The following is a 27,709-nucleotide window of genomic DNA, read 5'->3' as shown; positions in this document are numbered from 1 at the left end:
CGTCCCCTAATATGGAGACCTGGGAGTTGATCCTAATGATTGGTAGAAACTTCTCCATCAATTATAGGGAAGTCCTATCCTGATTTGATAGGAGCCCAAAGTCAAGAGCTATATTCTAAGCTTCCTAAGTGACCATGCAGATGCAGTGGGATTGGACTCCGGCCCAGGTCCTGTGCCCCCTCAGGCCTGAGCCACTGTTACCTGTCGGGGGTTGGGGGATCTTGGCTTCTTGGCCAAATTCCACAGCTCAGCAAGTGGCAGTGATAAGAGCCAGGACCAGCCCTGCAAGTGCCTGTAGTGGTCTGTTTTGGCAGTGCAATTTAGCTTATGTGGCTTGTGCTAGCGCTTGAGGTGCTCACCAGAACTGCTGCCCATTTCCCTCCCCAGGGCCCTTCAGGGTCGGCGGAGGTGGGTCACTGCTGTGAGACCGTGGGGTGGTGTGGGGAGAACTTGTCCCCCTCAGCCCTCATTCTCCCAGTCCCATTCTGGCTCCTGGAGCAGCCCCAGCTGAGACTGGTTGGCTCCAAGAGAGTTCTCTGTGCCTCTGGATGTTCATCCAGTTAGCTCCATTAAGCGAGGAAGCCAGAGGCATGGACAATACCAAACAGCAGAGGATTTCTAAATGCATTTGATAGTTTGGAATGCATTGGATGATTTGTAGCAGACTTCCTCTCTTAATTATTTTGGGCTCATGCTGAGGTCAGATCAATCTGTATTCCTTGTGTACGTATCGCTGCCTGGAAATGGCCATGGTGAGGGCAAGCCAGTCATTCCTTAATGTTTGCCCATTCTCCCACTCACCCAGCATTTCTCGAGGACCTGCAGTGTGCTAAGTATGCTGTGGGGTGCTGCGGCTCCGAACGATGTAATCCCTGTGCCCCAAGAGCAGCCTGGCTGACCCTGGCTAGTGGACTGCTGTGATTCATTCCCACAGTGGATGAGGACCTGAACTGACCTGGAGAGAACAGGTGGCTGAGTGGTGTAGTGCCCACCTTTCTGAGCACCTCTGCCCCCTCCTCTGCTTGTCAGGCTTCAGGCTACTGGGGTCCAAGGTGGCTTTGCTAGACTCTGCTTTCTGCTGCAGCTGTGGCCCTCTTTGAGAAAGTGGAGTTGACAAACATCCAGGCTTGCTGAGCTGATTTATTAGGGGAGTGGACCTTTGCATCACATAGGGCGCATCCCCAGCTTCCTTTCCATGGCAGCTTCCTTGTGCAGACCTTGAACCACAGAGGACTGTCAGGCGGCTCTGTTGTGAGCCACAAGCCTGGTCAGGCTTTGCTTCCTCACTGCTGGCATGGGGCAGGGCTTTGGGGGGTTGTTGGTGGGGAGACAGGCTGCTGTGTTCCTCTCCTCTCGTTCTCACGCTCTGCCACCCCAGGTACATGCATGTGGCCGGGGAATGGAGAGCATCTGGCCTTGCTGGCTCGGGCTCCACTCCAGATTCTCTCTGAGGGCTCCGCCTCTCTCCATGCACCTCTGAGCCTCGGGAAGGACTCTGCCTCCCTCCGATGGAGAGGAGAAAGGACTCTTCACTCAGGATGGGAGTGCCATTCGGGACTTGGTATCCTATCTCACAGGGCATCCTGACACGTCTCCAGATCCCAGGGCGGTCCCGGGAAATGTCCTGTCTGCCTGTGTTCTGGGGACAGAGCAGAGTGCCGCTGCTGGGTCTCTGGGGAGAGGTGAGGAGGGCCAGCCAGGACAGAGCTGGGGCTCAAGTGGGTGTGAGCAGCGGGGACGCAGGGCTTGGTGTCCCAGCAGGGAGCGTGGGGGTGAACCGAGGCAAGAGACGAGGCGTTGCGTTGGTGTGGCAGCTCACCTTTCAGGCTCCCGGACGAGCCCTGGGACAGAAACACAAAGGGTCTGCAGGAGAAGCTTGTCCGCTGGTGATGCTGGGGTATCAGGGTCCCCTGCAGGACCGGGCAAGGGCTGAGCTTGAGTTCACTTTTCTCTACCAACTCAAATCATTTTTTGAAGAAAGAAAAGAACTTGGATTATAAAAGAAGAGGAAAAAGAATGTCTGTGTGTATAACTGAGTCATTTTGCTGTACACTGGAGATCGGTACAACATTGTAAATCAACTGTACTTTAATGAAAAAATTAATAAAATTAGAGGAGAAGGAAGGAAAAGGGCTCAAAGATGAGAAGAGAACCGCTGGGCCGGGTGTCCCAGGCGCTCTTTCTAGCCTCACTACAGACCTCGGAGACCTTGCTGCCCTGTCTGAAACCCCTCATTCTTCCCCAAATCTGGCTGAGGAGCAGCCCAAGCCCCAGCTGCTCCTGAGGCCAGCTCTGTCCTGGCTGGCCCTCCTCACCTGTCCCCACAGACCCAGGAGCTCCTCGGGCTTCTTCCACTTCCCTGTGCTTTGCTGTGTGGAAATGCTGAGGGGACATCAGACTGGAATCTGAGATTCCAACGCCTGTGCTGGTCCAGGCCTGGCAGTTTGCCAAGAGCCCCCTGGGAAGAGAAGCTTTGGTCTTTGCTTTCACTCCCTGTCAAGGCTTGTCATCGCCAGGCTAGAGCCTGCAGAGGTCGCTGGACAGAGGAGGGAAGCCCCCTTGTCCAGCGGGGTTGGGTCCCCATCTTTGGAGGCCTCTGCCCCCAGGCCATTGCCCGGTCCTCCAGGCCTAGTGAGAGAAGCCAGGCTGCCTGTACACACGGTCCCGAGTCTCCAGACTCAAACCCTCAGGGAGTTGGTCATGTGTCATTTTCCCTGGGAGATGCTCTGGGAAATGCTCCCAGTAATGCGTGCAGCATTCTTGGTGTTTCAACATGCCTGACAAATGCTGATCCTTGTTCTAGCCTCCCTTCTCCACTCTCCCCCCAACACCCCCGGGGACTGGGCATAGATTAGTTGGGGTTCTCAGTTTCTTGCTTTCACTGTAAAAAGAATAATTGCTTTTCAGACATTTTACTATTGTTGCCCAATTTAGTCTATCAATAGTCCTTGAGAAGTAGGTAGTTTCTCCTTGTGTTCTAGGAGAAGAATCTGAAGCTGACTAAGGTGGCATGACTCAGTCCACACCACTCATCTCATAAGAACCTGAGCTGGGACCTGAACCCAGGTCTTCTGACACCAGGTCCTGTGTTCTGCCCCATACCACACAGGCTTCATCCCTTGAGATAATGCAGAGCCCGCTCCTTCTTTCCTCTGGGCCCCTGTCTCCCAGCTTGTGGAGTGCAGCCACTCTACTTCCTTCCACCCTTGAGAATCCAGCCAGCCTGTCTGCTTTGTCTCTGGTCTGGCTTCTGGGCTCGGGCCCAGTACTTGTCAGGACCACTGCCTCGGAAGTCTTCCGCTGTTTTTGAAGTGGGCTTCCCATTTTCACACCTCCAACCCCATCCTGCCTTCCCGCATCTTCCGTGCTCTGCCTGTCGTGGTTTCTCCCTTGGGCGCTGGAGGAAGTCATGGGAGAGGAGGGGGAAGGATGGGATCAGGCTGCCGGTGGGCGTTCCAGTCTGGAATCATCTGCTGTTTGCAGGTATGTGAGCGTAACAAAGAGATGCCAGGATGCAGTCACTTTTAGAAGATGAGCGTTTCCTTCTCTCAGGTAGTTACCCCAAAGTGACCCGCTCTGGTCCCGTGAGTTTGTCCCACTACCCACACGGCCGTTATCCTCACCTGTGTGTCAAAGCTGGGTTGGGCAGCTATCCATGTTCAGCCCAGAAGATAGTAAAAGAAAGTGCTGGTCCAGGTAGGACACGGGGCTTATCTGATGATGGAGGGGGAAATGGCATGGAAGTTGCACGCATCACTTGTGTTCACATCCCTTTGACCTGAGCATAGTCACATGACCACACTTGGCTGCAAGGTTGGCTGGGAAATACTCTAGCTGGGCAGCCGTGTATCTAGCTACTGTGTAGTGTTTTGGTAAAGGGGGAGAATGAATTTAGGTGGACAACTAACAAGTCTCTGTCATGATCTTTAAAACTATTTTAAAATATTTTTATTGGAGTATAGTTGATTTACAAGGTTGTACCAGTTTCTGCAGTAGGGCAAAGTGAGTCGGTTATACATACACATATACCTACTCTTTTTTAGATTCTTTTCCCACATAGGTCATTACAGAGTATTAAGAAGCATTCCCTGCGCTATACAGTAGGAGCTTGTTAGTGAACTATTTTATATATAGTAGTGTGTATGTGTCACTCCCAGTCTCCCAAGTTATCCCTCCCACCCCGCTTTCCCCCCCAGGTAACCATAAGTTTGTTTTCTACATCTGAAACTCTATTTCTGTTTTGTAAATAAGGTCATTTGCACCATTTTTTTTTAGATGCCAGATATTAATTTGAATGATATCATATGATATTTGTCTTTCCCTGGCTGACTTCACTCATTATGGCCATCTTTAGGTCCTTCCATGTTACTGCAAATGTAAAATTATTTTTTAATTAAAAAATGAATTATCTACTCTAAAGGGACATGGTGGGAGGTTGTAGTGTGATCATCTATAGTCCACCAGATGGCTCTTGAGATGAAAGTATGTTTCTAGGGGTTGGGGTTGGGGGTGGTCAGTCTGCACGTGGATACTTGCTACCCTCTTCCCACCGGGGCAGGGGGCTTTTTATAGGCTTGCATCAGTAATGGTTGAGTTTAATGGCTCACCCTTCAGCACTCAGATCATGTCTCATGGGGAAGGAGTCTTAACTCTTTTGTTCCAAGAATTGGGCTCTTGGTGCCAGCCCTTCTTGGCGGGACAGCTGGGAGTCAGCATAGACTGGGGCCAACTCTTGGTTTTCTCTCTGAGAGGCTGTCATGTCACAGAGAAGGCCCCTGAGTCCTAGGATGTCAGAGCCCTTACAAAGCAGCTGAGAGACGTGGGGTCATGTTCTTCTGTTTTACGTAAGAAGAAACCTCAGGGGACCCAGCAGACTTGCTGAAGCGGCCCAGCCCATGAGGAGAAGGGCTGGCCCTGCAGCAGTCCAGGTCCTGGCTGTTCATCAAGCCTCATTTCCGCATGATCTCATTTCTCCTCCCAGGTTCAGCCTCCAGGGATTCCCCCACTGGGGAATCTGCTCAAGACCGGCCAGCCAGGCAGGGACCCACCAAGAACACACCCAAGTCTCCCGGGTCCCAGCCTGACAGAGCTGTGCACCCGCTCCCAGGGACATGTGGACTTGCCTCCTCTGGTAGAAACCATCTCCAAGCGCTTAGCAGCCACGGCAGTTATTGCCACATTTATCTGTCTTCCTTGGTCTCACTTGTGTTTTATGGAATTCTAACTCAGGCCTTTGCATTCCCGTGGATAGGGGTCTTGTGCTTGCTGCTCAGGGTCAGAAGCAAAGGCTGGGAGTCTCCACAGTCTTCTGACATAAGCTGGGAGAGTCGAGGCCTTGAGAGTGCCTCACAGCCTTCAGTGCGCCTTTCACCCACTTATTCATTTAACGAGTATGTACCGGTGCCCTCTATGTGCCAGCCTCTGGAGGGTGAGGATGTACTGGTGTGCAGAAGGAGGCGTGGCCAGCCCTCGGAGGGCTGTCATCCAGTTCTCACCCCTCCCGGCCACTCAGGGCATCGCTAGACCAACTTGTATTGCTTTACACCAGCAACATGTTTGCATCGGTAAAATCAGCAGGCATTTTAGAGTTATCTGCAGAAGTTCTGTGATTTGCCCAAAGTCACAAGGCCAGCACCCGGGTCCCCTGACTCCCAGCAAAGCACTCCTTCCATGGTATCTCCTTGCCTCTGGGGTAACCCCTGGAGCTGCCTGAAATCCCTGCTGAGGGACCTGGCTGAGCTGGGCAAGCCTGCGTTGTTCTGAACAGCCACAGGGTGACCCTCCATCCTGGGTCATTCACAGGGTACCCAGGGCTTCCATACAGATAGACACAGCCCCATACATGTTCTGCACGCAAACTGAGGTTGGGTAAATGGCTTGCTGGCAATTCCAATTCCTCTTTGGCCTTTCTTTCTTCCTTCCAAATTCAGCAGACCTAAAATAGGGCCCTGGAAGTGAGGACTGGAGGTAAGGACTGGTGGTGGGTGGGGAAGGTGAGGGGGAAAGCCTCACTTCACCTGTGTGGGGTAGAAAGCCGGTCTCAGTATTGGGGGAGGGGGTGCTCTTTTCCCTCCCCTGGATCCGATTGCAGCATTTTCTCAGCCCCTTCCCTCCACCTCCACAGCCCGGCGTCATCCTCAGCTGTCACCACTGCTCACCTAGAACAATGAAAGCTTGTCTGACTTTCCTGGAAGGGGGAGGACAATGCTAAGGGTGGAGGAACTTGGGGAGGTGGGGCTGAATAATTGTTCTCCAAGATGAGATTTTTGGAGGAGAGAAACTTCATTTGCACTCAGATTATAAATAAACTTCTAGCCCACAAAACTTCTTGCCAGGCCACAGAGCAAACTCTTTCTTACCGCGGAGGTCGGAGAGCTGCATGAGAAGCAGTTTATGGGTGGCAAAGCCCCACCCAGTTTCTATAGAAAGCCTTGCCAAGGCACGCCCACCAAGCCAGCCTGTCCATCACCCCTGACCCCTCTGCCCCAACTCACGTCCTTGCTTTGTGTGGGAACCTATCTGTGTCTCCATGCTGCTTTGCACATGTGATTTCCCACAGCTTGGGGTGTGTGGGGGAGGGGTCCATGCCTGGCCTAGATTCTGAAGGACTCTGGCCTCCTCTGGGATCCCCCACAGATTGAGCCTGGGTCAGACAGGAGAGCTGTGTATGACTTCCAGGTGTGACTGGCTATGCTATCTTAAAGCTGTGGCTTCCATGCTGAAGTGTTGGGCATTTTACTGCCTTTCAGGAGAATGTGGGACAGAACATCTGAAATCAGATTTCCCAGAAAATTCCGCACGTGGCGTCTCCATTCACAGTGCTCAGGATGGTTATGCTGCCAGAGCTCCCCAGGCCACAGCCACTCCATGGACTGTCCCAGGTGGCAGAGACCGTGGCCATCACCCATTGCCACTCCAGCTTGATAGACAAGGAAGCTGAGGTCCACAGAGGAAAAGTGACTTGCATAGAACCATAGTGCTTTTAGTTTTCTTTTTGGCAAATCCAGGAAGAGAACTTAGCCGCTGAAACCCCTAGACCTTCCTTTACACTGTGCTCCCTCTCGACATTGACTCGTTGTTCCTAGGTTGCTCTGTCTCCTCATGGTTTTACTTGTTTATTTTTATTATCTGTTTGACCATACTGGGTCTTAGCTGCAGCACGTGGGCTCTTCAATCTTTGTTGTAGCACGTGGGTTCTTTAGTTGCAGCATGTGGGATCTAATTTCCTGACCAGGGAGCAAATGGAGGCCCCCTGCATTAGGCGTGCAGAGTCTTAGTCACTGGACCATCAGGGAAGTCCCCTCCCCATGGTTTTAAATTCATATACTTTCCCAAAGCTCCCAAGTTTCATGACATGATACAAGCATTGACATCCTATCTTAATAGAACCTTTTTTTTTTTTAAGATTTTTTGTTGGTATATTGTTGATTTACAATGTTGTGTTAGTTTCAGTATACACAGTAAAGTGAATCACCTATGTGTTTGTTAAGCATATATTCACTCTTTTTAAGATTTTTTCCCCCATATGTGTGCTCAGTCACTCAATTGTGTATTTTAATTTTTCCAGTCACCAAAAAAGTTTTTTTAAATGGGTGAAATTAATTTTAATAATGTAGTTTTACTTCACCCAGTATCTCCAGAATATCATTTCAACAGGTAATTAAAATAAAAAAGTATTTCAAACTGGTGTGTATCACTCAGTCATGTCTGACTCTTGGCGACCCCATGGACTTCCTGGAGAAGTCCATGGAATTCTCCAGGCCAGAATAACTGGAGTGGGCAGCTGTTCCCTTCTCCAGGGGATCTTCCCAACCCAGAGATCGAACCCAGGTCTCCCACATTACAGGTGGATTCTTTACCATCTGAGCCACCGGGGAAATTTTACACTCACAGCACACCTCAGTTCAGGTGAGGCACATTTCCAGTGCTCACAGCCGCATGCAGCTGGGGGCTGCCGGTGTGAACGGTGCTGTCCTGCAGCTCTACAGATTCCTGTCCTCCTTTGTGTCTGTCACCCCCCTCCCCCCGCCTTTGGGTAAATCAGATTCTCTCTCCTTTCCCTTCACTCTGTGCTCGCTCCTAAGCATCCTCAGAAAGACTCACCTTCACAGCCCCTGTGGCTTGAAGTGAAGTGAAAGTTGCTCAGTCGTGTCTGACTCTTTGCAACCCTGTGGACCATAGCCCGCCAGGCTCATCTGTCCGTGGGATTCTCCAGGCAAGAATACTGGAGTGGGTTGCCATTCACTTCTCCAGGGGATCTTCCCAGGGTTTGAACCTGAGTCTTCTACATTGCAGACAGATTTTTTACTATCTGAGCCACCAGGGAAAACCCTTTGCAGCCTATTCTATCCTGTCTTCCTCAGAGGTCAGGCGTGGGGCCCTGACAACCTTGGACTCGTAGTACCTCATCCGCCTCTTCCACAAACTCTTCCAGTTTAATGACTCCCTTCCAGTTAGCTTTGGTGACACCACCTCACTCACTCCACTCACTATGCAAACTTCCATTTCCCTGGAGAGCCATTCCTGGTCCATGCTTGCTTGGGACCTCCCAACACACTGCTCCCCCTTCCTTTGCAGACCCCCAACCCTCTGACAGCCTGGTCCTTCTCATCTGTGGCATTCCCCACCTCTCTCTCCCTCACACTGCGAGGCTTGTGGAGACCTTAGTTTCTTGAGCAGGGGCTGAACCCACACCTCCTGCAGCGGAAGCACGAAGTCACAACCGCTGGACCACCACGGAATTCCCACCCCCGCCTCTTTACTGGTCTCTCCACCTCTTGCACCTTCCCCTTGACTACTTCTTTCCCAGCTGTCCAATTATTCTTCTCCAACTGCAGCTCTGATCACGTTTCCTTGTTGAAAGCCCACAGCATTAGAGATCGTAAGAACAGGGGAACATGCTTATGCTGTAACGTTGAGTGAAAAAAAGCAGGACACCAAATTATAGAAACAGTAAGATCTCAGCTTCACAAAAGCAAAAACAAAAAACTGTGAGTAGATTAGAGAGGAAGGACGTGAGGAAGCAGACAACACTGGTTATCTTTGGAGATGGTAAATTGATTTTTTTCCCTATGATTTTGAAATTTTCTCTAATGAATGCACACTTTATAAATTGAAAAATTAATACACTTTTTTATTTAGGGAAATGCAGCCACCAAGAGGTTTCAATGCTTCCTGGATTATGTGCCAGCTCCTTACCCTGACATGGATGTCCTTTGGGATAAAGCTGTGAACCCCACCGTGTCTCAGTTCCCCTTGAGGGCTCCGTCCCAGTCAGGGGGGACTTCTTCTCATTCCCCAGACAGCCTTGAACCTTCCTCTCTCCACCCCTTAACTCAAGTTGTTTCTGCCACCTGGATGCACCTCTGCTATCATGTTGGTTGCCCAGATCCTGCCCACACCCCAAGCTCCAGCTCAACGACTAGCCTTCCTAGTCCCCACTGCCCAGACATGACTTCTTTTTCTTTTCCCCTTTGACTTTTTCTGGCTGGTTGTGTAGGCATCTGAATTCTCATCTCTGCTATTTAGAAAAGAAGTTCCTTCAGCCTACCATGCTCAGAGTAAAAGCATGTATGTTTTTCCTCTTTTTAAAATAAACTTTTCTCTTTTAAGATTCATACACACGGTTGAAAGTAGGAAACTGTTCAATGATCTAAAGAAAAAAGTAAAAAAGACCTATAATTCCACTACCTAGGGACATCCTACCCCTGTTAACATACATATAGTTTGAGATTGGGATCGTGCTGAATTGGCAATTCTGTATTCTCTTTTTATCCCATGTGACATTATATTTTGAAAACCTCCCGGGGATGTTGAATCTTCTTCAAATGAAACATTTGAAAGGCCTTGACATATTCCAGGGTCTCAAAGCATAATTTATTTAACTATCCTCCAGTTGTTCAACATTTAACCATTCCCCATTTTTAAATTTTCTAATTATCCTTGGCTGTAAAAACCCTGCCCGAGCTACTGAGTCTCTGCAGCACAGATTCCTGAGAGGAGACCGAATCTGGGTCACAGAGTGTGAACATTTTTAAAGCTCTTCATACACATGACCAAAATGCTTTCCAGAAGGATTGTGTCTTCACATCCACACTTAGGTATAGGAGGGTGCCTGTTCTATTGCATTTTGCCAACATTATTATCACAAAAAAACTGCTTTGCTGGTTTAAAGGGCGAATATTGTTTTCATTTGTATTTTGTTGCCAATTGGTGAGGTTCATGTATCTCATATCATATCATGTGTTTATGTCATTTGTAATTTTACTTCTTGGAAAAGCATCTTCATCTACATTATCCATTTTTTCTGTTAAACTTTCCCGACCCAGGGATTAAGCTAAATTTTACTTATTCTTCATTAATTTATAAGCCGGTTCATACGTCAATGGTAAGAGTATTGTCTCCTCTGCCATGTTTGTTAGTGTTTGTGGAACTAACTTGGGGTTAGTGACTGCTCAACCTGCAAAGTTTGTGTCTCCCAGCTGCTTCTGTGCCTGTGCTTGCCTCCACCACCGGACGTGGCGTCCTGGAGGCCCGGGGCTGGGTGACCGGAGTCCAGGTTCCCCAGTGCCCCGATGCTGCTCTGCCCTGGGTCCTCAGTCAGCCATTTTTTAATGAGCTGAGGGGTTGTCCTGTTCAAGCAAGTACTGTTACATGAAAGCGGCTTTTTTCCTCTGGCTAGATGCACAAGGTCTGGGGGTTTCCTAGGAGTCAATAACCAAAGGTGACAACAGCAAAGTATGCAGTGTGGCCATTTCTCTTTAAGAGCACAGCTGTTCAAGTTACAGAGTAAACTACCTCACTCATTATTGTCACTCTTTGTTCTGAATTTTAAGGGAATCAAAATCACAACGTGATACCGCCTCACCCTCACCAGGATAGCTATAATAAAAACAATAGACACAGCAAGTGCTAGGGAGGGTGTGGAGCATCGTCTGCCGTTGCTGATAGAACTATCAAAGGTGCAGCCTCTTTGGAAAACAGTTGGGCAGCTCCTCAAAATGTGTAACGTCGAGTTACCGTGTGACCCAGTGTCTTCGTCCATCCAGGCTGCTATAACTAAATAGCAATGCCATAGGCTGAGTGGCTTAAACAACATTTCTCGCATTCTGGAGCCTGGGAAATCCAGATTCAAGTCACCAGGGTCTGGTGAGAGCCCACTCCCTGGGTCATAGATGGTCATTTTCTCACTGTGTCCTCACATGGTGGAAGAAGATTAGAAAACGCTATGAGGTCACTTTTGTAAGGGTGCTAATCCAACTCATGAGTGTGCCACCCTCATGACCTAATCACCTTCCCTAAACCCCACCTCCTAAAACCATTACATTAGGTGTTAGCATTTTAACATATGCATTTAGGAGAAGGGGACGTGAACATAACAGCCCATAACATCTAGCAATTCCACTCCTAGGTATATGCCCAAGAGAACTGAAAACATATATAGAAACTGTACATGGATGTTCATAGCAGCATTATTCATAACAGTCAAAAAGTAGATACAGCTCAAATGCCTATAACTGATGAAAGAATAAGCAAAACGTGGCACACCTGTACTGTGGACAATTACTTGGCCTTAGAAAGGAGTGAAGTACTAATACATGCCAAACAGAGAAGAATCTTGAAAATATTATGCTACGTGAAAACAGCTAGACACAGAAGGCTGTTACATGATACCATTTATATGAATGTCGAGAACAGGCAAGTCCATCAAGACAGAAAGTAAATTAGTAATTGACAGGATCTGGGGGCCGGGGTGGAGGTAGAGGTGGGGAATAGGCAATGATTAATGGGTGTGGGATTTCTTTAAGGGATGTTAATAACGTTCTGGAATTAGTGGTGAAGGCTGCACAACCTTGAGAATACATTAAAAGCTACTGAACTGTATACTCTAAAAGGATGAATTCTATGGCCAGAGCGTCCCCAGCCTCTGGGATCTAACATCTGATGATCTGAGGTGGAGCTGATGTAATAATAATAGAAATAAAGTGCACAATAAATGTAACGTGCTTATTAAATCATCCTGAAACCATTCCCTCAGCCTCCGGTTCATGGAAAAATTGTCTTCCACAAAACCGGTCCCTGGTACCAAAAAAGGCTGGAGACTGCTATCGTGTGGTGTATGATCTCTGTCAATGAAAAAATAATTAAAGAAACCTCTACTGGGGTAAGAATTGGCCTTATAAGACAGGTGATGGGCCGTTTTCACTCACAGTGGCGAGTTCCTTGGATAGAGCTGGGTTAGAGGCAGCGGCTGTGAGTAGGTTCCTAATCAACAGCATGTTATGTGACCAGGATCTATAAAGAAGGCCTAAGGCACCTAGGAAGAGGGTGAAAGAAAGTTGAGTGTTCCTTTATTAAATAGAATCAAACAAAAGTGGACCTAAATTAAGTTGGGATAAATGACCACTTAGTACAGTAGAACAGGACAAGCTCTGAACTCAGAATGAGAATCTGATTGAGTTCTACTGCCGTCTTGCTGTGTGGCCGAGGCTCCTGCCTCAAGTCTTAGTTCCCGCATTAACAGGAGGAGGTGATGCCACCCAACTTGCTTCTCTTAGAAGGATGCAGCAAGGATGCAATGAAATGTGACCTGTGAAGGTGTTTTGAAGGTTGTAAATTGCTGCACCTAATCATTCATAGATAAATATGGATTAAGCAGATGATAATTATTAATTTGTTTTTAGTAATAATAAAAGTGTATTAAATAAATAGTATACTTTTAGAATCATACTGTAGAGTGGTGATTTCCAGAGGTGGTAAGTAGCCCATATGATAGAATTAGTAAGAAGAAGGGGGAATGTGGCCTGTGATGAGACTTGTAGAATCTCAATATCAACACAAGAGTTTGGGCTTTATATTATTGGTGGGCATTTGATCAGAAAAGTGTCTTGATATAAGGGGATATGATGATCCCTGACATAGAGGATAGTTGCAGAAAGGATTCCATTCTGGGTAAGATTGACAAGCCCCAGGCAGCCATATCCTAGCTGGAATGGAGAGGAGAAAGGGGTGCCACCTGGGCAGAACCCCTAATAGGAATGAAGAGAGCAGAGAGCCTGGTTTTGTTTGTCCAGAGCCACTGAGATGGACCAGCCACCTCCATGAAAGAGGACCTCATCACAAAAGACCCTAGGCAGAGATAATGTGGCTTTGATGGCCAAAAAAAAAAAAGAAGCATACAGCAATCTTTATTCTTTGTAAAGGAAAAAATTTAAAGATGCATCACTATGATGAAAAAAGTTAAAATATATATTATTTTTTTTTAAGTCATTTAGCCTCTAGTCATGTTTGGTGCAGTATACAAGGAGCCCTGCTGATATGCCTTCCGAGTGTATATATTTTAAGATTATCCTTCTTTGATTTATTTTATATTGTAATGGGTTTCCACTGAGGTCCCCCAGGCTTCCCAGCAGCACCATTCAGGAGAAATGAAATCTGGGGCAGACAGAGGAACCCTTATCAGGCTTGTCAGCTCCTTTTATTTGGGAGTTATTTGGTTGCTAGTTTTGTGTGTTTGTAAACAGAAAAAGGACTAGAACAGAAAGGATCCTGCCTGTCTTTAAGTATGGAATTCCAGTCCCATTTGCAGAGTACTATGGAGCTGGTCCTCAGTCCCTAGGGACACTGAGATGATCTTGCCCCTTATATCCAGGTGGGTGGATTTGAACAATCAGATCCCAGCTTTGGCTTGCACTTAAGTGAGGTGATTTCAGACCCTGATGTGAAGAGGAAGACAGAACTGTCTGTCTGTGCAGGAGTCTCTGAGAGTGGGAGAGGATCTGGAAGAGGGAGTAGGGTGGAGAGGGAGCTGGGTCACTCTTAGAGTGCTAGGGCTCGGCCAATTCTGGGGTGTGTCAGAGCTGGGGGAGGGCAGGTTGGAAAAGTCTCCCTGATAAGTTTGTCAGTGAAAATACGGTCGCCCAGTTAAACTTGAATTTCAGATAAATAATTTTTTAGTATAAGTATGTTCCCACTAAGGACTTCCCTGTAACTCAAATGGTAAAGAATCTGCCAGCAATGCAGGAGACCAGGGTTCAATCCCTGGGGTGGGAAGTTCCCCTGGAGAAGGGAATGGCAAGCCATTCTAGTATTATTGCCTGGAGAATCCCATGGACAGAGGGACCTGGCAGGCTATAGTCTGTGGGGTTGCAAAGAGTCGGACACTGCTGAGCGACTAACACACATGTTCCCACTATCACACAGGACATACTTATACTTAAAAAAAAACCTGTTGTTTATCTGAAATTCAAATATAACTGAACATTTTGGCCCCTCGCCCCAGTCACCTAATCTGGCTCCCTGGGGAATTCTGGTTCTCTATTTCCTACCACCCCCACCAGACACACCCTGTGAACTACCAGCTGATCTGTCCAGAACAGAACCCATGCAAAATAGTAGATTATGAGGAGGTCCTCCTAGCTTATTTTCTTCTGTTCCAAACCAGTTCATTCCTCATTCCTCTTTGCCTCTCACCTTTCTCAAGACTGGCAAACAGCAAGCCTATGGCAATGGGCCTGTGGGGTCCCCTGAATACTCAAGAGAAAAGAGGCAGCAGGCATGGCAGTGCCCAAGACAAGCTGCTGGGAGCCCTTTCAGGCTTCACCACAGAGGCGCTGCACACACTGAGCAGTAACTTCACTCGTGGCCAAATCAAACCTGCAGCCTGCAGACAGGAGAGATTGGGTTTCTGAAGTGCTGGGGATTTAGGAATGCCAGTGGAGTTGTAAATATGCACAGGCACCTCCTCTGGGTTTCCACTTGGAGACCAGAATTCCAAACATTCCCCTCTCATGGGGTTTCTCCTGGTGTGGTCCTGGGACCTCCCAGACCCAAACCATCTGCAGGGCCGGTTTTTAAAGCAGATGCTGAGGCCAGTGCAAGGCCTGAAGGTTGTTGTATTGTCAGGTGTCCCTGTTACTCCACCTGGTATGATGTAGGTATCCCTTTCCACACGCACACACACATGCCTCTTTCATGTGGTTGGACATGTCCTGTGAAGTGTGCTCAGGGAAAAGCAACAAACCCTTAAATAGGCCTTGTTTACCTGTTGTTATGACTGATACCTGTTATTATTTACTAGTTAAGTATTTTGCATAAGCATGCATGAAGGGGCTCAATATTTGATCATCATTGTTAGTGGAGAAGAAAGCTGGTTAGCATTTGATTTGGACCCTCCTGCCTGAGGTATGAGATCATTTTTAAGCTACAAACTCCTTTCTAGAAGACTGTAAGCAGAATTCCATCAGCTTTTACCAAAGCTTTCTCTTCATTCATAACCTTTGCGTCTGCACAGGGATCTTAGCATCTATTAAGACCTGGCGCACGGTTTCTTTCCCTTTTGGTGGGTGTGTGTGTGTTTGATGTATTAATCTCTTATGTTTTCACTCTCAGGTCCAGTTTGCCAAAATCGCCCTTTCTAACAGGCCTTTCTGAAGACCTCTCTCACACCCAGCACTCTCTTCTTGCTCACCCCATTGTGTGTTTAGTGAATGGGAGAGAGGAACACTGAGGCATGCTAAGCTTAGCCGAGCCATTTGGACCCTATTGGGTTACAGCACACCGTTTTACCTGGATTTACACCCTCTGTTGCTATTGGCCTTCTGGCTGCAGGAAGAGTCAGATTACAGGAGGAGAGGCCAGGAGGATTAGTGCCGAGATACGCAGAGGCCAGCTGATAATTACTTCAAGGGTCATGTCTCAAAATAGACTCTGGTTCCTCTTTCTGGCCTCAGAGAGAGGAAAAGCTGCCCTTTCCCTGTCCAGCCAGCTCCTCATATTCTCTCTGCTAGTCCCTCCTGGACCTTTACTCTTGTTCTTTTTTTCCCTGGTGGCTCAGTGGTAAAGAATCCAGCTGCTAATGCAGGAGACGTGGGTTCAATCCCTGGGTTGAAAAGATTCGCTGGAGAAGGAAATGGCAATCCACTCCAGTATTCATGCCTGGAAAATCCCATGGACAGATACAGTCCATGGTGTCTCAAAAGAGTCAGACACAGTTTAGCAACTAAACAATAACAACAATTTACATACAGTAGAATTTGGCTTCTCTGGTGTACACACACACACACACACACACTCAGTCGTGTCTGACTCTTTGCCACCCAGTAGGCTGTAGCCTGCCAGGCTTCTCTGTCCATGGGATTTCCTAGGCAAGAATACTGGAGTGGGTCGCCATCTCTTACTCCGGGGGGTCTTCCAGACCCAGGGTGGACATGTGTCTCCTGCACTGTTAGGCAGATTACCACTGTGCCACCTGAGAAGCCCTCTCTGGTGTATAATTCTTTGGATCTGACAAAGGTATGTGGATGTGTAACCACCAGCACAATCGTGGTAGGTGACAGTCCCATCACCCCTAAAGATCTCCTCTTGCCGCCCCTTTTAGTCAAACTCTCCCCTCCCCCTGGCAACCACTGATTTATTTTCAGTCCCTGAAGTTTTACCTTTTCCAGAATGCCATATAAAGGAGTCATTTACAGTATGTAGTTTTTGAGCGTGGCTTCTTTCACTCAGCATAATTAACTTAAGACTCATCCATGTTATTATGTGTTATCACGAGACTGTTCCATTTGAACATAATTTTGCATGTGATTTGGGCAGATACTAGGAGTGAGCTTGCTGGTCAAGTGTGTGTATGAGAAATGCCAGACTGTTTCCAAAATGGCTGTACCATTTTTCATTTCTACTAGCAAGGTATGAGAGTTCCAGCTGCTATACACTCTTACCAGTACCAGTGTTGGCAGTTCTTTCTTCCTTTCGTTTTTTTTTAATATTTATTTTATTTATTACTTATTTCTGTGCACTCTGTGCTCTGGGAAAAACTGGCAAAACAGGGCTTCATATAGTTAGATCCTTTTAGGAGAAGATTTTATGAGTCCCAGTTCTTGCATCTTCTATACCTAGAGAAACACTGAAAAGTAAAAGTGAAGTCGCTCTGTTGTGTCCAACTCTTTGTGACACCATCGACTGTAGCCTACAAGGTTCCTCCATCCATGGAATTTTCCAGGCAAGAGTACTGGAGTAGGTTTCCATTTCATTCTCCAGGGGATCTTCCTGACCCAGGGATTGAACCCTGGTCTCCAGCATTGCAAGCAGACAATTTTACCCTCTGAGCCACCAGGGAAGCTCAGAGAAACACTGACATAATTAATGGTGACATCTGCTTTGGCTATTAAGGAGAATTTTGCAATTAAAAGTCAAAATAGAGTAGCTATGGTTCAGACATCCAAGGAAATAACTAGGTGATACTATGGGTGTAATTTCAGACTAGACCTTGTATTGCTAAACACTTGAGTTTTCTGAGCCGTGTTAGGCTTGATGCCACAAATTATTCTCAAAACAATGTTTGTTGACAGCTAGCAACTACAACCTTACTTTTTATAAAACTAGGCAACTGGCTACCTGACTACAAGTCTCCCTGAAGTGCCTAATCCAGACTGGGTTTCAGGCCTATGCTTCTGTAAAGAAATGAGATTAATTCTGTCGATTAAAATTCCAGTTATCATTCCTCCAACTACTTCTAATTCTGTTACACCAAAATGGCAGACCAAGGGATTGAGATTTTAATCATACAAGACTCAGATCTAGAACTTGGAACTCAGAAATACTTCCAATTCTGTGTCTATTCTCCAAATGAGGCAGTCTTATGCCACATTTTAACAGGAAGTTATCAGAATCATGGGCTTTCCTGGTGGCTCAGTCGGTAAAGAATCCACCTGCAATGCGGGAGACCAGAGTTTGATCCCCGGGTTGAGAAGATCCCCTGGAGGAGAGCATGGCAGTCCAGTCCAGTATTCTTGCCTGGAGAATCCCATGGACAGGGGAGCCTGGCGGGCTACAGTCCACAGGGTTGCAAAAGAGTCAGACACGACTGAGCGACAGAGCAGATTGTTTATTTGGCTGCTTATGGTCTTAGCTGTGGCACTCGGGATCTTCGTTGCATCGTGAGGGATCTTTCATTGAGGTGTGCAGACTCTTTAGTTTTGGCATGTGGGCTTAGCAGTTACGGCATGTGGGCTTAGTTGCTCTGAGGCTTTTGAGATCTTAGTTCCCGACCAAGGATCAAACCCACGTCTCCTGCATTGCAAGGCAAATTTTAAACCACTGGACCACCAGGGATGTCCTTATTTTCATTTTTAAATTTAATTTTATTTTAACCATTTTAATAGTGTTTAGTAGTATCTCATTGCTTTTTTTGCAATAAATTTGCATTTCCTTAATGGCTAATTATTTCCATCTTTCTCTGTGTTTGCCATTCTTATATCTTCTTGGTAAATTGTCTACTTAAATATTTTGCTCTTTTAAAAAGTGGTTTGAGGGCTTTTTATTTTTGATTTGACAGCTCTTTGTGAACTTTGGATTCAAGTCTTTTAATCAGATATGTGATCTACAAATAAATTTTTCAATTCTATGGCTTGTCTTTTCATTTTCTTAACAGTGTCTTTTGAAGGCAAATGTTCTTAATTTTGATGATGTCTAATTTATCAATTTATCTTTTATGAATCATGTTTTGCTGTGGTATATAAGAAATTTTTGCCTAACCCAAAGTCTTGTGTTTTCTTCTGGAAGTTTAATCGTTTTAGGTTTTACATTTAGGCCTATGAACTGTTCTGAATAAGTTTTTGTAATATTTTGTGAGATTTGAGTTAATCCTATGGATAGTCAATTGTTCCAGCATCATTTGCTGCAAAAGATTATCCTCCTCCATTTAGTTGTCAAAAATATATAACACCTTTATTTAGGTGTGATGGATGACTTGCAGGAATTTTTTCCCATTCTATGGGTTGTCTTTTCACTTTCCTAATGGTTCCTTTTGAAGCACAAGGCTTCTTAATTTTGATGAAGTGAAATTTATCTTTTCTTCTTTTATCATTTGTGCTTTTGATGTAATATCTAAGAAATCACTGCCTAATCCTGGGTCATTAAGATGTATTCCTATGTTTTCTTCTCAGAGTTTATAGCTGTAGCTTTCATATTTGGGTCTTTGATCCATTTTGAGTTAATTTTGTATATGGTATGAGGTAAAGTCTCCTACCTCATATGGGAGAGCAAGTTTGCTGAAAAGACTATTCTTTTCCCATTGAATTGTCTTGGTATCCCAGTCAAAACTCAGCAAGTCATAAACATAAGGGTTTATTTCTGGACTCTCAATTCTGTTGCACTGATCTATGTTTCTCTTGTTAAAACAGTACTGCACCAGTTTAATTACTGTAGCTTTATAGTAAGTCTTGAACTTGAGTAGTGTTAAGTCTTCCAACTTGGTTCATCTTCTTCAAAATCATTTTGGCTATTCTAGTTGCTCTCTCCAGGAATACTCTGTCTCATGTCTGCCAGCCTCACCAAACGTGCCCCTCACCGCAAGCCCAGGCTTCCCGGCGATCTCTCCTTGCCCTTTGCTCTCCTCTGTTCCCTTCTGCTTGACAAGATTCAGTCTCCACTTCCTGTTGCTGGTTGTGTGTCGGTTGTGACCACTTATCTCCTAACTGGACCGTAAGTTTCTGTATATCAGAAGTCTTCTTTGCTTGCAACAAACAGGTTGGATTTTTCTCTGTGATGTGTTCATATAAACTGACAGTGGTAGGATTCTGGGGTGAATGGGGTTGGGGATGGGGGTTGTGAGTCATCAGCCGAGTTGGTAGGACTGGTGATCTGAGTTTGCCCCCTCCCTGAAGGCTCCTCAGGGAGGCATCTGGGGGTGCCAGGACGTGCTTGAGGGGAGCCCACAGTGTCTTTCAGCCAGAACACTAGAGTCTATCGTGCAGTTGAAGAGGAAGCAAGACAGAGATGGGAGAGGAAGTCTCTTTGTGCATCGACTGGGGATAGACACGGTATGAGTCGTCTCCAGGGAAAGATGGCACTGCCTCCAGCGTGGAGCCCACATGGCTGTGGGCCTGAGAGCCTGGGTGGCAGTCAGGGCCATCTCGGAGAGTGGGTGGGGTGGGGAAAGCCTCCAGGTAGAAGGCAGAGCAGCGCCAAGGACAAGACTGCTACATCCAGAGAAAAAGAGGACCCTGGAAGAAGCATGTGGGAGCTGCTGCCGATCACTGCCTGGCAACTGAAGTCTCAAGGGGAGGCTCTTTGGGATCCAGATGGATAAGTGAACTGGAGACCAATGCAGGGCTCCCAGTGGGGATGGGGGCGGAACCACAGCAGAAGGCGCAGGCCCAGCCTGGGCTCCCCTGCGGCAGTGGGGACTAAGAACTATGTGTTTGGAGGGAATGATTGAGGCCTAGAAAGCTGAGCCTGTGTGGCTTCTGTCTGATGTGGCCTGAGTCAAGGGCAGGACCAGAATCCCTTCACCCAGACTGCCCAGGAGCTGTACCTGCCAAGAGCACCTTTCAGTCGCTTAGTTGTGTCAGACTCTTTGCAACCCCATGGACTGCAGCAAGGCAGGATTCCCTGTTCTTTCCCATCTCCTGGAGTTTGCTCAGACTCATGTCCTTTGAGTCGGTGATGCCATCCAACCATCTCGTCCACTGTTGTCCCTGTTTCCTCCTGCCTTCAATGTTTCCCAGCATCAGGATCTTTTCCAATGAGTTGCTCTTCGCATCAGGTGGCCAGAGTATTGGAGCTTTGGCTTCAGCATCAGTCCTTCCAGTGAATGTTATGGATCAGTTTCCTTTAGGATTCACTGTTTTAATCTCCTTGCTGTCCAAGGGACCAGATCTGGAGTGTGCTCTGTTAACTAGCTTTTGTGGGTTGTGTTGTTTTCCCTTATTTTTTCAGTGAGTATTGCTTTCAAAAGAACTTCAGCCTTGGCCCTGTGACCTGATGACAGTGGTGTCTCTCTGCACATATCTCTGTCAGCACAGAGATGGGCGTCCGTGTGGAGCGGGGCTGAAGGAGGGTGTCCACCAACTGTTGTGTTGGGGGAAGGGTCATCAGGAGGCCCTGGTGCTGGGGTAGAGAAGGAGATGAGACCTGTGTGGACAGCGATCCCTGCTGGATGGGGACCTTGTCCTCCCCTCCATCCCCAGAGGACTTCACACAGTGCTGCGCATCAGCAGCTATTTGCTTCTTGGAGCTGATCCCTGGGGAATAGCCAACTAAGGCTTCTCCGTGAAAGAGCAGTCCTTTGTCCTGTGTGGACCCTGTCATTCTTTCAAACGATGAAGTCCTGTCCCCCTCAAGGAAACTTCCTTGCAGTGGCCTTGCCACCCCAACACCCACAGCTCTGACAGCATCCCCAGGACACCTAACCTTGTCGCCTTTGGTACTATGGACACAGCCAGGATAATCATTATGTGACTCAGCATCGTTAGGGCCATATTCTGTCACAGGCCAGCCAAGCTCTGGGCTCTGAGGACATTAGGGAGCCCGACTGATTGCACTTGGCTGCTCCCAGTAGTTGGCTGTGGGTGGGAGCCCTTGGCATCGGTTTGCTGGCAACTAGGTGTGTGTTTGCTATGGTGGGACCTGGGGGCTCCAAGCCCCGGGAGTGGGAGGGTCGTGGTTGGGGCACCAGTGCCCGCTCCAGGCCTCAGCTCGTGTCCTCATCTCTCCCTCTGCAGCTCGTCTCCAACGTCCTCATTTTCTCCTGCACCAACATCGTGGGTGTGTGCACCCACTACCCGGCTGAGGTCTCGCAGAGACAGGCCTTCCAGGAGACCCGGGAGTGCATCCAGGCGCGGCTCCACTCGCAGCGGGAGAACCAGCAGCAGGTGGGTGAGGCCCTCCTGCCCCGCGCGGCTGCCCAGCTGCTGCCCGCCCGCCAGCGATGCTCAGGGCAGCTGTCCAGCCCCTCCTGGGCGGGGGCCCAGGCCGTGGGGGATGTTTCCTCTGGAGGGTGCCCAGCGTTCTTGGCTCTGTGGGAATGCTCTCAAGAAGCTCTGGAGAATGAGCTCTGGGCTCAAGCTTTAGGCTGAGAGTGCCTCCTCAGCCTCCCTGTGGTTTGCACTCAAACTGAGCACCCAGGCCCTGGGAGGCAGGAAGCGGCCCTGCCTCCTGCCCCCAGGGCTGATGAACTGGGTGATGAGAGCATCGGCATTCCCTCCTGGGATGAAGGTGCTCCCCAGGGAGGGGGAGGGAGGAGGAGAGAAGCCCAAGATCCCCTCACTAGGCACTTCCTGTGTGCTGAGTTCTGAGGTCTGGTTAGTTTGAGAAAGGAAGACGGGCATGTCTCCCCCTAAACCTCACCCTCAGGACTCCGGAGCCAGGAGGCAGGTCACTTATTCGGGCCACAGACTCGGGGGCTTCTCTCCGTGAGCCCCAGTCAGAGGGACCTGCCCCCGTGTGCTCCTCCGACTGAGGGTGGGGCGGGGACTGAGGACTTGTCAGGTTCCCTGCCTAGCATCCTGGGGGCATCCTGATCGGGGTTCAGGTCTGGCCAGGTCACCCCTGGGTCTTCTCATGCATGTGAACTGAATAGAAGCTTGGAACTCTGAGGCTGTACACACTGCTCCCAAACAGCAGGCCTGGTGGGAGAGCTGGGCGGGGAGCAGGCAGGCCGGCCAGGTGCTGGGGCTCCCACTGGGCTCGGACTCATCCTGGCTCTCAGAGGTAAGGTCACTCCTCCAAGCCGGAGGGGCCTCGCTCTGTTCTTAGGTCAGCGTCTCCCCACAGCCTGCCCAGACCCTGGCGGAGCTCTGTTCTGAGCTGCACACCGTGTCAGGCAGGTGGCAGGTGTAACCATGGAAGGGCTGCCTTTGATCGTGAGGACAGGGAGCCAGAGGCCTGCACAGCAGAGCAGTAGTCATGTGCACCCTCCTGCCTGGTGCGGCGGGTGCTCTGTGAACCCCGCACGAGCTCAGTCCCCACGAGCGCAGAGTTTATCACAGTGTGAAGCACCCTTCTGCCTCTCTCTGGGTTCAGTCTAGGGAGTTACAGTGACCTGGCTGGTTACATTCAGACTGCTGAGCCAGGGGGCAGAGTTCTGCAGTGCCGCTCCAGGCCCCCCACCCCCAGTCATCATCTGCCCCCACTTCCCTTCCAGCCCTGAGGCCTGGCCTTCCCATGCATTCTCTTGGTCCCATCTAGACTCCAGGTCCAGCTCTTGAATGAACCCCATGCACAGAGGTGTCCCTGAGTCTTCCCACTGTCTCTTCTTGACACGGTTACCTCACTTCTGCACCCAACTCACCCCCAAGCCCCTATCTGCCTCAAAAGCCCCCTCTCTTGTGCCCGTCTCAGGCCCCAGCATCACTTACCTGAGATCAGGATGCCTTCCTGCCCCTTCTGAGTTAGGGAGTTCCCCCCCCCCCACTCCTGGACCTCACCCTTTTGCAGTAAAATTAGCATTTATAGCATTTACAGTTCATCATAGTTTACTTGTGCTGGCCCTGGCCAGGCTAGACATTCCAGCAAATCCACAGGGGTCTTGGCGGGGGAGAGGGGAATATGTTCGCCATACCATGTTTCAGGTCAGGGAGGGGAGGCCTGCTTCCAGCGGACAGGCACTCCTCACCCAGCCATGGCCCAGAGTCCAGCCTCCTCTGCCCTCTGTAGAAGGGGGTGCTCTTAGATCTGAGGATGCTCCTCAGTGCCACCTGATGAGGGGATCCAGCGCTGTTCCCCACCCATCCTCTGCCCACTCCTCCTGGTCCTCAGCCCCAGAACTAGTTGGAAATGTAGGAATGTCTCTCATGAATCTAGACAATTTGTTGCACACTTTCTCCCAATCATCCTATATTTCCACAGAATTGTCCTTTCATTTGTATTTTTATCACCAGTAGCTGCTTATGGAGAGTTCAGTAAATATGAGATGGCCTGTAATGGCCGTGTCCACTGATGGAGGTCCTGACCAGGGGTCAGGCCTGTCCACAGAGAGCACCGTTCCTCACTTCTTTACTGGAGCTTCCTGAGCATAAGACTGTCCGCTCTAAACCCACCCTCAGGAGGCCCCAGAACAGGCTGAAATGCAGAGTGATGGGGGACTCTACAGCAAGGCCCAGGGTGGCAGGGGATGCTGGCAGCTGGAGCCAGGATTCTCCCTCTGGGAAGGGGGTGAGCACTAGGAACGGTAGCAGCGTGTGTGAGGATGGTGATTCTAGCTGAGGAGCAAGGCCTTGACCTTGGTGACCCGGAAGATGGGAGTGCTGTGGGCAAAGGCAGGGAACTTGAGAAGAGCCGCCGGGAGGGTGAGCATGGTGTGGGCATGATGTCAGGTGCTGGTGGCAAGATACCAGGTGGGCAGCTGAAGACTTGGGGACCTGGACCAGGGAGTGGCTTGGGAGGTGACCAGGGGAGGTCCTGGTGGAAGCCTGCTCCCCTAGGGCAGGAGTGAGCAGGAAGAGGACAGAGGTGGGGCAGGAAGGAGGGAGGGGAACTAGACAGGTGCAGGAGCAAGAGAAGTCATAGGGCCTCGGGAGGGAGTGGCCCAGCTTCCGGTGCTGGGGGACGGGAGGGAAGATGGAGTGGCTGCGGGCAGCCAGGAGGAAAGGCTCCAGAGGAGAGGATCCATGAGTGAGCCTGGCAGAGTGCCTGGCATGGGGAGGGGGCTGCAGAGGGTGCAGGTAGAGGCTGCACACTCTGAGGGCAGCTGAACCTCCTGGAGCAGGCAGGCACCAGAGGAGAACTCAGAGAGGAGGCCACATCCAGACTCCATCAAGCGCTGACATGACCCTCCCCGACTTCACACGGTGGCCCTGGACCCTTTCCCTGCTTCCCTCCAATTTCCCCTTCAGCTGATCTTAATTTCTCAGTTTCTCAAGTCAGGGATCTTTCCCATCCTCCTGGGCCACCATCCTGTGAAAATGGAACACATCATTCTCTAGTCCCCACAAAGTCTTCTGAGACCACCCCATCTCTCCCTAGCCTCAGACAGGTCCCCCTGCTCAGTGCTCCATAGTACCTGTAATGCATGAGACTGGGAATTTGTGAAAGGGGAACCTGGCCTGTCTCCTTTACAGTTATCACTCCTGGCACCCAGCATGATGCCTGGAACCTGGTCAGTTCACAATGAATATTTGATGACTGAATGAATCTCATCTAAAGCTCCAACAACCCCATCCCCATTTATGTAAGCAACTGGAGGCTCAGAGAAGTTCAATCATTTGCCCAAGGTCTCTGACCCAAGGTGCTTGGTATTACAGGCTCACCAGGAGTGCTTTTCCCCATGTAACCAAAGAACCAGGAGGTGTCCCAGAGAGATGGGGGCCAGGTGGCCCTGAGACATGTCTCTGCCCCCAGCATGTGCAAGTGTTATCCCCTTGAGTTTGAGGAGAGCCTGAGAGGTTTTCCAGGGCCCTGCGGTGGGGACACAGGTGTGGAGGAGTGAAGCCTGGGGAGGGAAAGGGACTGCCAAGTTGGGGAGAGGCTATGATGAAAGCATCTGCTTCCCCTCCAGGAGCGGCTCCTGCTATCTGTCCTTCCCCGTCATGTCGCCATGGAGATGAAAGCAGACATCAACGCCAAACAGGAGGATATGATGTTCCATAAGATTTACATCCAGAAACATGACAACGTGAGGTAGGGGCGAGGCTGCAGGGCGAGGGCAGGGTGGGAAGACGGAATCCCAAAGGAGATGGCGTGTCCCTTTCCTTCACTTCAGGAGGGCACAGCCCAACCAGGAGGTCTGGTGGCTTTGGAATGTGTGTTGTCTGGAGCACCCCAGCCCTGCCCCTCTAGGTCTGTTAAGTGAATTAGTACTGTGGGGAGGAGGTGAGGCTGTAGGAAGGAGGAGAAAGGAGAAAACAACACCACCAGGTGTTGGAGAAACCCCTAGCCTAACAAGGGAGGCAGAAAGCATAGACTTGGGACCTCACCATCACCATCTCAATCTTCACCAGCATCTGGCATCTCTGGCCTTCTAAGCCAGTGTGTGCCAGGCACTGCACCAGGCGTTATCCACCTCATTGCTAATCCTGTCAGGAGGCTGACAACCCTGCGGGGTGGGGACCCTTATCAGCATCCTCTGTTTAGAGAATGAGCTCAGAATGGCTGACCCCTTGCCCAAGGTCACTTGGCAGGGAGTGATAGAGCAGGGTGCACCAAGGTCTCCCCTCCTGCCAAAGCCCATGTTCCTTTTACTGCCTGCTTGCTGCTTCCCTAGACAGAAGCGCTGACAGCAGGGACATGCAAACAGATGTAGATTAATAGAGTGCAAAATCTGCTTCTGCGTTCCATGGGGACATGAAGCGATACAGTGGCCTTCATCCAGCATGGCTTCCTGGAGAGCCCGCTAATCCTCCCATATGCCCAGAAAAGGAGCTGCTCTGTTTGCCTTTGGGCGGGTTCTTTCCTCCCTGTGTGAGTTTTCCTAGGACCCGTGAGTCCTTGAAGGCTGACACAAAGACAACCTTCTGGAGCTTTGGGCTGAATTTTCAATAAAGGGGTTAAAAAAAATAAACTATTGTGCGTGGATAAACACACAAACGCACACTAATATGTATTAATAGGGTTAGATGAGGCTGATGGTGGGACGGGGAGTAGGCATGTGTTGTCCTGTGGAGTGGGCAGAACTGCCCAGCTCCCAATGTGCCCCAAGACTGCCAGTCCTACCGGTGTGTCCTCCATCCATCTCCCAAACAGATCTGAAGGCTTTGGAAGGAAAAAGTGCCTGCAGACCGTATTGTTCTCAGTTTTCAAAGTATCCCACGCCCTCTGACGCTCACCCACACTCAACCTTCAGGCAGGGAGATCGTGGCCAGCGGCAGCCTTGGGCTCTCAGGAAGAAAGCAGCCCTGGCTGAGTCTCCAGGCCCAGGAGGTATCCTGAGGGGCTGTGGGCTCAGGTGTGCTCTGTTCAGTGTGATGGTGGGGTCCAGGCCTCGAAAGGTGGTGCTGATTTGAGGGTTTCTCTGCTCATCTCCTCATACCTGCCTCTGTCCTCATGTGGTAGGGTAATCACTAACAACAGCTAATACCTCTATAGAGTTTTCATGAACCCAGCACTGTTCGAAGCACTTTTGTATATTCACTTAATCCCCACAACAAATATAAGATGTTGGTACTATTATTATCTCCTTTTAACAGGTGAATAAATAGGCACAGAGATTAACTTGTCCAAGATCCATAACAGTTAAGTGAGGGAATTGCCCCCAGAAAGCTTTTTGATTTCAAAGTTTCCACCTGGTCCGACTACTAGACAAATGTTTTTTATCCGCCTAGCAGGAGGGGTTTGTATAATGGTTCTGTGGGAAGGAGGCTTGGGGAGCCCTCAGGAGGGAGGGTACTCAGAGAAGAGGAGGAGAGAGGTTTGGCCAGAAGAGAGGTTTTCCACCTGCCTGTGTATGACTGAGGGGCCAGGGGGGCCTTTCCTGCCTGATGGCCGCCCCTCAAATGTGGGGGTCCCCACCTTAGGAAAGGTAAAGAAACAGCCTTCTCTATCAGAACAAGTCCCAGAGACCCAAGGTTCAGGGGGTAAGGGGTAACCCACCAAGCATTCCAACACATACAAACGCTGAGCTCCTCTGGAATTTTCTCTCTTGGTCCTGTCTTCACCACCCCACTGGCCCCAGCATGGCTCTGTTCCAGGCAGAGCATGGACAAAGGGTGCTTTTCTTGACTCCTCTTAGCACAGTAGAGCGTTCAGCAGATTTCCTAAACCATAAAGTGGAACACAAAGGAAATCCAGAAAATTCTTTGCCCAGAAACAGTCTGGCATTCAAGGCACAAGGCCTCAGCCTGGCTTGGCTGCCACAGTGTTCACACCTGTCCACCTCTGCACCTCTGCCCAGCACTTTGCCCTGGCACCCCTCTGTCCTCCCACACAGCGGGGCAGCGGCTCACTTCCCACCTCTCTATTCCTGGCTCTTGGGCCCCCAGCCCTCCAGCGGGGG

General features: G+C 49.3%; 1 protein-coding gene across 1 annotated transcript in view; it reads left to right on the top strand.

The window, feature by feature from the left end:
- Positions 1–27,709, top strand: part of ADCY5 (adenylate cyclase 5) — a 154,832-nt gene that overhangs the window by 65,733 nt on the left and 61,390 nt on the right. The window contains exons 2-3 of the mRNA XM_055395631.2: positions 21,504–21,653; positions 25,277–25,398. Coding sequence (XP_055251606.1) covers positions 21,504–21,653; positions 25,277–25,398 — 272 coding nt within the window. The remainder of the gene's footprint in view (positions 1–21,503; positions 21,654–25,276; positions 25,399–27,709) is intronic.

This window comes from Moschus berezovskii, chromosome 1 (genome assembly GCF_049115385.1).
Source record: "Moschus berezovskii isolate FMDL1 chromosome 1, NW_MosBer_1.0, whole genome shotgun sequence".
Taxonomy (NCBI): Eukaryota; Metazoa; Chordata; class Mammalia; order Artiodactyla; family Moschidae; genus Moschus; species Moschus berezovskii.
The sequence above is the reverse complement of the archived record's forward strand: the minus strand, read 5'-3'. Positions and strand labels throughout refer to the sequence as shown.